Raw genomic sequence first — 11493 nt, forward strand, 5'->3', positions numbered from 1 at the left:
AGCTTTACCTCATTTTGGCAGGCTTATCTTAAAATGAAAACAGGACTTAAGTGTTTTCCTCTCTCATTCTTTATTTTATATATTTATTCTAGACAATGAGGAGGAATGCTTCCTAAGCTTTGGGGTATTCAGTACAGGCTACAATTTCCATCTCAGAGCAAGAGGATGCTACTGGGTCTCCTGCAGAATCTAGAAATGTGGCATTCCACACAGAAAAGTCTTGACTACATGGGGAGTTGCAGAGAGTGCAGAACCATCATCACTGCCCTGCCCAGGCTTACTCTTTTTCAGATCTGCCCTATCAGTTCAAACAAGTTACTCCTTGGAGTAGTGTTATCCTCCTTGTTGTTAAGATTGTTCGTCTGTGCTCTAGGAACTACAGTTATGGGGGAAAAATGCTGCCATCCTTAGACACACTTGGCCCCATTTCCTGCTGCATGGTCAGTGCATTCTTCCCGTCTCACCTGTTCTTACACGTCGAGCACCGTTTGAGGTCCATGGCTATAACGTGATCTTAGCTTCTCACTAAACATTTTATGAAGCCTAAAAGGAGGCTGGGTTTTGTGGATCATTAACTTTATCTGACATAAAGGCATTTAGAGCATTCTGTAATTTGTAATTGCTGCTTCAGTGAGATTTGGGAACATCTGTAGGATGAAGATGATAACTACATCTGTGGATTTGGGTCAAAGTTCTCAAAGGTGCAACTCAGCTATGTTGTTCAGAAACAGATACCTATTGGTCCAGAAAACAGGTCGTAGGATCTCAGGTTTTTCTGGAGGAGTAGTTTATAGCAGGTGAGCTTCTTTTTTAATTTACTTTCCTACATCTCGGTATAGAAACAAAATCTGTCTTGTTACCTTCTAGAAGATGTTCCAGATTTTTATTTAACCCCATGGATGGTATCCATACAAAAGATCAGCACAAAATCCAACAGAAAATGACCTCTTTGTCATAGTTTTCCTGTGTCTGTGAATGTAATCCAGGCAAGGTGTTGGAATCTGGTGTTTCTCTTTGATAAGTCAGTTACTCTCTACTTCAGTAGATAAGGCTGGCACAGGCCTGGAAGGGAACCACTATTCTCCTTATGATTCTTCAGGGAAACATGGCATCTACCCCAGCATAAGGAGGACAGTTACAGTGTTGTGTATATACCTGAGTAACCTCATGAGTCCAGGTAACTTAGAAATTTGTGAGAGTAGAGAATGGTAGCTGCATCTTGAATCCCTCCAGGAATCAGGGGCAGCAGGTTCACTCAAAACATGCCCTTGTATTACATTGTTTGGAGGCAACATGAAAGATCTTGATCATCTTTTGAAAGTGTGCATTTAAAATAGTTTGTGCTCGCTCTGCATAATACAAGCGTGAAAGGACTGTAGCAGCTAACTTGAAAGGACTTTGTAAGAAGTGTGTGTTTTCAGATGCTATCCATCCTTTGGAAAGGAATTTCTTTGTTACCAGTCAAAGCAAGTATCTGAAGTTCTGCTTGCTCAGAAGCACCTCACATGTCCGGCTCACAGTGAATATAAATGTCTGGGGTTTTTTTCACATAAAAAATGTCTAAGTATGTGGTTTCATAGCTTCATGGTAAACTGATCTCATTTGGATCAGCCATGGCCTACCTCCTTACCCTTGCACTGGCAGATGCTCTCCAATTCCATGAGTCTGTTCCGTGCATTTGTGGGGGTTTCCCCCACCATGAACAAAGCAGCTCTCCAAAAACTGGTTAGAAAACTCTCCTTGCCCAACAGCCTGAGGTAGCATTTCCTACACCAGGTCCTTGAACCATCTTGCTTTAAGGACACATAGTGCTGCTGTGGCACAATGGGCAGGTCACTGCTCTACAGCCCAGGTCAAGAGATAGACTGGGACCTCAATAGTCCCAGTTTGGATTAGCATTGCCCATTGCAGGACTGTGTCCAAAGGCTTAGCAGGGCAGAATCAGGACAGGGCACACTGGGTTGTGTTCCTAAAGCTGTCTTCATTGCTCTCAGGCAAGACCTTCCTGGCCTGCTAGAAAATGATGAATTGACATTTCATGTTACTTCGTTTATCTGTATGCATCTTAGCCTCAGGAAGAGGGTTCTCTCCCCCTTTTTTCAGGTGGAGTTTCTTCTGGAAACTAAAAGAACCAGCTACAGATATTTTACATCTTCAGAATAGAAAGGGTGACATAGAGTACTTCAGCTACTCCTCAGAAGGTCCTATTGACACCTAGATGAAGGATTCCCGTACGTGGATAGGTATAGCCATCTACATTCCTCATCTAGGGAAAGCTGCTGCTGGCATCCGCATTTTATACATGTTCAATCAACATAATCTTGTTATTAGATGAACATGTTACCTTTTTTTGGTCTGCTATTGATTTGAGATAGATTAACACCAGAATTTTGAAAGGCAAGATTTAGCTTTAGCTTGTCAAAGAAAATGTGTTTGCTAAGGTTTTATTTAAATGGCAGCAAAGTCTGAAAACTACCTTTTTAAAGCTACCATACTCTCTGAAATACTTCTTGACTTCTGATCCTGTTTTTCCATTGCTCTTTTCCAATTGAAGGTTCATCTTTTATCTTCTGAAATCCCTATATGACTATTAAAATCTGAATTATTACTGGAAATGGGCAGAAGGACAAGATGAGTAATGAGGGAGCCATCTCTTGTTTATAAATTGATCTTTAATCAGCAATTTAGAAAGGCAGAATGAAAAACAAATTAAGTAGAGCATGTTTTGAAGGTGTAGCTAGGCATGAATGTCATTCTTAAAAATTGGCCTCACAGGCAATACTTGATGACTTTTTTGTCCTTCTCTTAAAAGAAAAAATATACAAAACTTGAGATGTTTGTAGAAGATACTGTGAAGAGAGTCGAGAGATCAGTGAAATGTAGCAGAAAGCAGCAAGAAAAAAGGATCAAATACTTAGAGTATTTTAGAGCAAGAGTTTTATCTGTTGGTGGAACTTGTAAAATAGGAAATTAGGTCCATCGTGAAGCTTTTATTCCTTCGTTGTTGTAACTTAAACCTACCACCACAGTCTATAAAGACACACAGAGCTTCAGGTCTGTCACTGCCTCCTGTGCCAGCCCCTTTACTTCAGACCTTGGGTGTACTCCCTTCTCATTTCTTGGGACACACAGAGCACTCTCCCTGCTTTCTTCAAGTTCCTTAGAACTGGATCAGCTGCTCCTCCCAGGCCTTTTAGATGCCTTTTCTTCCCCCTCCTCATGCAGACTGCTGATGACTCTTTTGGTTCTCTTCTTTATAGAACAAGACATTCCATGATAAGCCTAAAATTTTGTTTACAGGGATGTTTCTGTTTCGTTTCCAATATTCAGAATAAGAATCTTAAGACAAAACAAAGCCAACAACACGGTTGCTCTTGAAAAGATGGAAGGATACCAAGATAGGGAGCAGTTGTTTGGATGTAGTGGCATTCAGCACTCTTCTGTTGAACAGAACAAAGGGTCTCTTATGCCTACTTATCACTCCTTCCTTATTACAAAAGCTCTGAGAAGTGCTGTCAAGAAAGTGACATAAAATAACCCAAAATTCATATAAAACCCAACACAGGAAAATTACAGGTCTGCTCCTTTTTCTCTTCCTCCTGAGTCCTTTTGATTATGCGCAGTTGGACACCCCTCACTAAAAATCCTACAGAATACAATTTCTTTGTGGGTGGCAGGAAATTCTTTTTGCTAAATCATAAGATTGAGAGGGTTAGTATGTTAGATACAGCTTCTATTCAATCTTCTGGGAAACTCCTTAAAGACTTTGGGCAGCGATTTTACTCTGTGCCATAGTTCCTTTCAGAAATGGGACTACCAGTCTATCTCATGGTATGGTGACACTGAATAAATTATGTAGAATTTCAGGAGGTCATCACATGTGAAAGCACTGCATTTAATTATTTTTTATTCAGTAATTCTGAAGGAAGCATGTGGTTGCTTTATTTGTTGTGCTCTCTGTTAGTGAGGCCTAATTTCTGGTCTGGGATTGAGTAGATAGTCTCCCCATTCTTGTTTTTCTCTCAGTAGGTTGCTATGTTGGTCTCTAAACCAGATTGTAGCATTCTTTAATACTGGTTTTATATTCAGGCACTTTACTGTATATAGTCTTTGAAGGTTAATGGGTGTGTCAAACAGTTCTTTGTTATTAAACCAATTTTACACCAGAACAGAAACTAGTTTGCAGTCAGACGCATTTATGGAAATTGTTGCTTCTCAGGAGGATATATGTGCAATAAGGAGTTTAAAGTAAAATCAAGCTGCCACATTTTTTTTTCAAATGCATGATGATTTAGACTTTGCTTGAACTCTCACAGTTCTTGGGAAGAATGGGTACAGCTTGCTTTCAAGAAATTCTATGTTGGTTAAATATGCTGGGTCTGTATTCAATGTTCTCTCACTATGTATTCTCTCGTGCTTTAATTTTAACAGTCTGCATTTTTTAACATCTTTTGTATTCAACCTGATGTTCAGCTAGTCTAGAGAAAATCTCTGACTGCCTAGTAACTGAAATCACCTTTTTAAACCAAGCTCTTGTCCTCCCTCTACAGGAGAATTTGCAGCGTTCAAGTAGCCACAGCACCATGGCAGCACCCACTCTGTTATTTAAGTCTTGTGTTCCTACAGTTTCTTAACATCAAAACTCCATTCTGCTCCGCAAAACCTAAAATAATTTAGAAAAGATATCCATAAGCTTAAAAGTGGAGCAGAATGGAACTGCCAGTCCAACACAATGGGAAAAAGTACCTTTTTGGGAACCAGAGTCCTCTGCTGCCAGTGTTTCTCCTTCAACACAAACCACCACGTGCATTCGGAGACCCGCAGTGGCTGCCTGTGCTGCTGGCATCATTCCCAGGAGAGAGGAGAGGGCGCTCGTGGTTTGACTGTGGTGCTCGGGCATGAGGGGATGGAACTGCTGCTGCAACTTAGGAGACTTGCTTTGGATGGTCTGCCGGTCGGCTTTCTCCCTCTAACAGTGTAACCATCAGAGGCTGAAAATCTGATGAGTGCTAATTTAAAAGAACCGTTCTCCATTCTGATCCTTTTTTTTTCCTGGTGTACTTCCTGATTTATGGACAATGCAGTATCCCCTTTTCTCTGTGTTACAGTGTCAAACACCTCAATCTGTCTATATTATTGGGTTTTATTCTTTTAAAATTAAAAGTGTGGGGCATTGGGAACTGGAGAAGATGTTATTCTGAAGGTGAAGAGGTTCAGCTGAAGGAAAAGGGGATGCTGCTGCACCTTTTTTCAGATTTACTTTACCACTTCTTAAAAAGAACAAACAATGACCACCATCCTTAACCTTTTTCCTTTTCCCGTATTTTCTTGGTGTGTGCATATACAACATCTTTTAGAAGGATTAAGTAGATCCTTCTTTTGTTGGTCCAGCAACAAACTGAAGTTTTAAAAAAAAAAAATGTAGCGATACTGTCCTCTCTTTTATTTTTTCTTTGTATCATATGATACAATGTATTTATCAAAGATGCTACTGCAGCATCTGAAGTCTGTAGAGTTCCCGATACAGACTGTGAATGGTGTATGTACCTACTTTAAAAGTTTTATTTTAAATGAGGGTGCAGGTTAATGCCAGGTACCTTACCAATATGTAATGTTTTCGTAAACGGGGAAAAAAGTTCTCAGGTTGAATTGAATACAAATACAAAACCCCCTAGAATTAGACATTCCAAAAATTATGTTTTGGTACTTTCAAGAGCTTTTTTTAGAGGATTTTTATCCTGTTAACTAAACGTCCTCCGATAAGTGTGTGTGTAAATGTGGAGCATCTTGTCCTAATGGCAAGTTGTTAGATCAAAACAAAACGGTACTTGCTGGATCCACGCTGACTACTTCTCCTCTCATTGCTTTCCTCCCTGTCATCTTTTCCCTTCCGTTTGTCTTTCCCTTTTGTACACTTTGCAAACTAGGATGAAGGTGGCGGTATCTCCACTAGACTGCTTTGTTTTCCTGTCCTCCAATCCTGGTTTTCAAATGGTTGGTAGCTTTTTGACAAGTTACCCAGTCAGGGAAAAAACAACTCATAAAGTTCTGCACATCGTTTACCTCTAGTAGAATATCTTGTGATGTGAGCTGTTTGCAGAGTTCTCTGGTATGTGGTATTACCTGTAAATTATTTGTACAGAGGCAAGGCAGACCACGTTGGAAAGAAACTCAAGCTCAGACAGAAGTTTTCAGAATTTGATTTGTTTTGGCCCTGTACCACTGCAGGTGAGGCAGGAGAACTGACTTCCCCCCTCTGGCAGGGACGTTCCTGCTTAGACGTGGTGGGGGATGTTAAACAAAATCGTGACAAATAAATGAAGGAGTTTAATGTGTGTGAATGTGGTGTCCATGCTAAAGATGGATGTACTGGGTGAGGACACTGTCCTTCCCTCCCTGGGGAGAGTTGGACTGTTTCTGTCTGCAGAAGGTTGCTCCCAGGTGAAGGGGGAAATGCACATGGGTAGTGGAAGGCGCTTTTAATACCCTGGAATTCTGCGGTGTTGCTGGTAGTCTGTTATGTTTGTCAGTAAATATTTACTGGGGTTATAGGGACCGGACTAATCTGAAGTGGGAATTATAACTGAAATACTGTGTATTCATATTAATTCCACAAACATTAGCAAGACAGCAATAGTGAATGACTTAATAGTCACTACAAGAATGAAGTGATTCATGTTGGTACATGAATAGAAATGATTTTGTGTACAGGACGCATTTTAAAAACAAACAAAAAAAAAGCACAAATTTTTTCTTGTCTGCCGTGGATCTTCAGATGCTCTAAGGTTTTTTCCTTATTGAGATTGGCAGCAATTTAAAAAGTAGCAATAGCCACTTTCTAGTGTGGAGAAGCCAATGTGCAAGTGGTGGTGAAGACTGGTGAAGTCAGAGTTCTCCCTGATGATCATCTGAGGCCAGTACATAAGAGGTGGAGGGAGCCACTGGGGCCACTGGTGTCAGCAGGCAGGTGAGAGCATTCACCAGATACAGGCTCCCAGAGGGTGAAGTAGTCACTGCTTCTCCTTTCACCCTGTGCTTGGCTCCAGCCCTTCTGTGGGCTCTGGCCTCATTTGTACATGTCAGGCATACTGGAAATTATTGTTCTCTTGGAAGAAACTGTTAATGGAGCAATTATGGACAGGTGGTTCAACAGTCATTTGTTTCACAGAGCTTGTTAAAAGCCCTAGTTTCCTTCCACAAAGTCATGCTGGCAGAAGATTGTCTGTTAGGAACTTTGTTCTGTCTTTGCTTAAAATGAACTTACTTTGGTGGAGATTCATTACCCATTAGTCTACAATATGCTTCTTGAGCCCATAGGAAAAGCACAAGGAAAATTGCTATCCTTGTCCATGCAAAGCACTTTATAAGTAACACATGATCTCTGGGTTGTTTTGTTTTTTTCTTTTTTAACTGGGGTTTTTTTGTAGTTTTGTTTTTCATTTTTGTTTCTGGTTTTGGTTTGATTTTTTTTCCCTGAGGAATGTGCAAGTTGTTTGGCTGCTGTTTAGATAAGTCCTTTCAGGATGCATTTCTACTGGTTTTCATGTTTGTTTGTTCCCTCCAGATAAGTGTAGTAATATGTGTTTGTCTGTAAGAGGTCCCACATAATGTTCATGCAAAATGTTGGAAGAAATGTGGTTTGTAAATAATTGGGATTATTTTTGGTTTTATCTTTTCCTTCAGGAGTTTTTCTGGATGTCTTGCATGCCATCATAACCAGTCTTAAAGGTGCCCTGTAGATGTTTAGTGAATGGGGAAACGAGTAGACGAGAAATGAGTGCCCTGTGTAGCAGTGGGATGAAGGAAGTAAACTGAAATGATCAATACATTCATGCCCATTACCCCAAATTCCTTAAGCTTCTTCGTGGTGTCCCAGCAACAAGCACATTCCATAGTATGGAAATGTTAGTACATATTTTGTGTGCACATGTTGGGGCAAACGTCAGTCACACAGCTTCTTTAGGCTCTACAGTATCCAGTATTTAATAATTATTTGCAAAAGTACCAGTATCCAGTCCCAGCTGTTCATGTCTTTATCAACCACACATAGACCTTCCCCTCTGCCTTTCCTTTTTCATACAGTTAGATGAGGCCTGTTATCTGTTACATCTTCCCTGTCAGTACGTGATTGTTTCCTGTGTTGTATTTGCTGGAACTGGAACAGTTTAGTGGAGCTTAAACCTGATGGTAGGAGTACAGAGATTGGGGTACTTTCAGAGCAATTTCTGCATGAATTAAGTCACACATGGCCCCAGATAAATTAACCCATTCATTTCATTTTTGCTAAACTCACGCAGGTCATTAAATGAATCTACTTCTGTGTTTTATGTTTACCTAAAATTATCTCTCCTTGTACTTGAATGCTCTAGCAGCTGATGATGATGCAGAATGTTTGAGGCCAAGTACTGCCATCTTACCATGGCCTCTCAGCATTACATGGATTAGAGAATTTGGCCTTTGTGACATAAGTGAGTAAAATGCTGACTGTTGATAAATACCATGTCGTTACACAAATGCCCAAATTGGGGGAGATCACTGAAGATCACGCATAAATAGGTTTTCTTCTGTGTTTTCCTGGTGATGTAAATGCATCTGGCATTTTACAGAATGTTTAAGGAAGCCAGATCCCCAGACATCTCACAAACAAGTTCAAATTGAAGCTTTGATAGCCGGAGGGGCTGCATTTAGGGAAGAAGCATGTAGACATTTCACACTTTTGCAGCCTCTAGATTTCATTTCCTTCTTGACTATGAGTACAGCATGTGTAGCACAAACCCTTCATAGTACTGTATACAACATGTCTTCTGTCTATTGAAAGAATCTATCACCGATAGCACAGTGTGACAGAAAAGCTTTCTAGGTACAGTCAAGTTAAAAAGCAGTTGTGTGAGTTGACTCTTAGGGCATCACTCTGAAGGTGCTGGGTGTTCTTTTCTGTTACGCATTTTACATAGAAGTTTATGAAACAAACTTTCTGTTTGCTGCAACCTTGTTACTGTGTGTTTGTAGTTAGTATTTGTTTTGATATGCATTTTAAATATTTTTCTTCACTGCTTCATTACTCCATACCAACTGTGTAAAGTTTAACAAAGGCAAGTGCCAGATTCTGCACCTGGTATGGGGCAACCCTGGATGTACACACAGAGTGGGAAATGAGAGGCTGGAGAGCAGCACTGCAGAAAGGGACCTGGGGGTCCTGGTCAATAGCAAGTTGAACATGAGTCAGCAGTGCCCTGGCAGCCAGGAGGGCCAACTGTGTCCTGGGGGGCATCAGGCAAAGCATTGCCAGCTGGGTGAGGGAGGGGATTGTCCTGCTCTGCAGTGGGGTGTCCTCACCTTGAGTACTGTGAGCATTTGGGGGCACCTCAATGTAAAAAAGACATTAGGCTATAAGGCAGTATCCAAAGGAGGGTCATGAAAATGGTGAAGGGCCTTGAGGGGAAGCCATATGAGGAGTGGCTGAGGTCACTTGGCTTGTTCAGCCTGGAGAAGAGAAGACTCATTACAGTCTTCAATATCCTCACAAGGGAAGAGGAGGGGCAGACACTGATCTCTTCACTCTCATGACCAGTGACAGGACTCGAGGAAACAGCATGAAGCTGAGTCAGGGGAGATTGAGGTTGGATATGAGGAAAAGGTTCTTCACCCAGAAGGTGGCTGGGCACTGGAACAGGCTTCCCAGGGAAGTGGTCATAGCACGGAGCCTGACAGAGTTCATGAAGCATTTGGACGATGCTCTCAGGCACATGGTGTGACTCTTGGGGTGTCCCACACAGGGCCAGGAATTGGACTCAGTGATTCTGATGGGTCCCTTCCAACTCAGCATATTCTGAGATTCTTGCCTAGTCAATAAAACTATCAGCAGAGCAGAGCAAAGTTGTTAAAATTCTTTCTTTGCACTTAAGTTTCAAGGATGCTCATACAGAAGCTACTAAGTCAGCACTGTGACAGCAGTCAGTAACTATGAACCTGTGGAAGGAGGAAACTTTAAAAGCTGCAGAATATAGAGTACATCGAGAGTGACTTCAGATGAAAACTAGCATATCTCTTTTCTTTAGAAAAGAGAGCTACCAAGACCATCTGTTAAAGTGTTTACATAGGGACCCCCAAAACAGTTTTTGTAGTTTGCCAAATGATCATGTGCCTTTGCAACCTTAAAAAGTACAACAGAATGTAAACCAGGTGCTTTGTAACTAGAGCAGTGTCTTTGGTTTACTTCTGCTGCAGTAGTTTTGTATATAGCTATCACTATAGGTAGGTAGTTTCGAGTTGGTAAACTTCTGTAAAGGAGCAAGGAGGGCAGAGCATTCCCTAGGATACCTATTAGCATTTCAAAGGTAGGAATTGAAGGATACCTAACTCAGTTGCAGTAAACCTGCTGCTTGAAATCTGCTCTGTCAGCAGTTAAATGAGGTTCATTCAATTTAAAAACAAGCCCTCCTCCCCCTCCACAGACACAGAGACCTTGTCAAAGAAAAGTAATAGAAAGCTCTGAAGAGACCCAAAGTTACAGTGTTATAGCATCTTGGAATGAGATGGTAGATGAAAAATGAGAGCTAGATGAAGAGAAATTGATGGCTAGTACTCATGTAATGAAAGTCCACATATATCATATAATCAGTTCCCTGTTCCAGAAAGTGCAGTAAGTTTTGTTTTCTGGAATATCAGCAGGTTTCCCCAGTTCTTCCTTGGGCCTCCTGCAGTTGCTTTTCAGTGACCACATCCTGTTGTTGCACATTAACTGTGGGAGATGGTAGGTGTTGTGTCAGCTGAGGGACAGCCAGTATGTGTGAATTTGATTAGTTCAAATTTCAAACTGATTACATAGGCTTCTGGCAGTACTTACATACCAGTGTCATATTTAACCTACTTGTCCATGAGGGACAAAATAATGGTTTGGGTATTAGTGCTTTTTCAGATCTTTTCATTTTCTTTGGGGCAAGACTTTGGGCATAATTGTAAATTATAAAGTTATGTCCAAATGCACAGTTCATCTGAAATATCAGACCAATTTTAATTTGGGTTTGTTCCTTTTAGAAAGGAAAGTGTAAAAATGTTTTACTGATGTTCCAGGAACTATCTGGAATCCTTCTACCTACCCCAGATTCTGTACCAAAAGTACATGTGAGGAGGTAGTTATTTTTTTGTTGGTTTTTTTTTTTCTTAAGAAAATCTCAAAGAAACTCTTTCCCTAAGAGAAGGGAGCTGATGGGAGGGTTTAGAAACTTCTAAACTACCTAGGTATTTGCTTCATAGTATCCAGCAGCAGTGTGTTCTGTTCATCCAGTCTCCTTAAGAGCCAACAGTGGCCTGTCCATCATTTTGTCTAGTTTGTCATGTTTGCAGCAGCTGTACTTTAGAATAAGCCTTGTGTGACATTTACTTTTGAGCAAGTAAACCACAAAAGTAACTATGTTTTCTTTTTTTGTTTTCTTTTTTTTTTTTCTTTTTGTTTGGGTTTGGGAAGTGGTCAGGTTTTGTTTTGCTAAATGT

At 40.7% G+C, this 11493-nt stretch overlaps 1 protein-coding gene across 1 annotated transcript in view; it reads left to right on the top strand.

Moving 5' to 3' along the window:
* BRAF (B-Raf proto-oncogene, serine/threonine kinase) overlaps positions 1–4637 on the top strand; it is a 61883-nt gene extending 57246 nt beyond the window's left edge. Inside the window, exon 18 of the mRNA XM_018080558.2 lies at positions 4551–4637. Coding sequence (XP_017936047.1) covers positions 4551–4573 — 23 coding nt within the window. The 3' untranslated portion in view covers positions 4574–4637. The remainder of the gene's footprint in view (positions 1–4550) is intronic.
* The last annotated feature ends 6856 nt before the right edge of the window (positions 4638–11493 follow it).

This window comes from Manacus vitellinus, unplaced genomic scaffold (assembly GCF_001715985.3).
Source record: "Manacus vitellinus isolate BGI_N305 unplaced genomic scaffold, ASM171598v3 scaffold_5_pilon, whole genome shotgun sequence".
In the NCBI taxonomy this organism is placed as follows: Eukaryota; Metazoa; Chordata; class Aves; order Passeriformes; family Pipridae; genus Manacus; species Manacus vitellinus.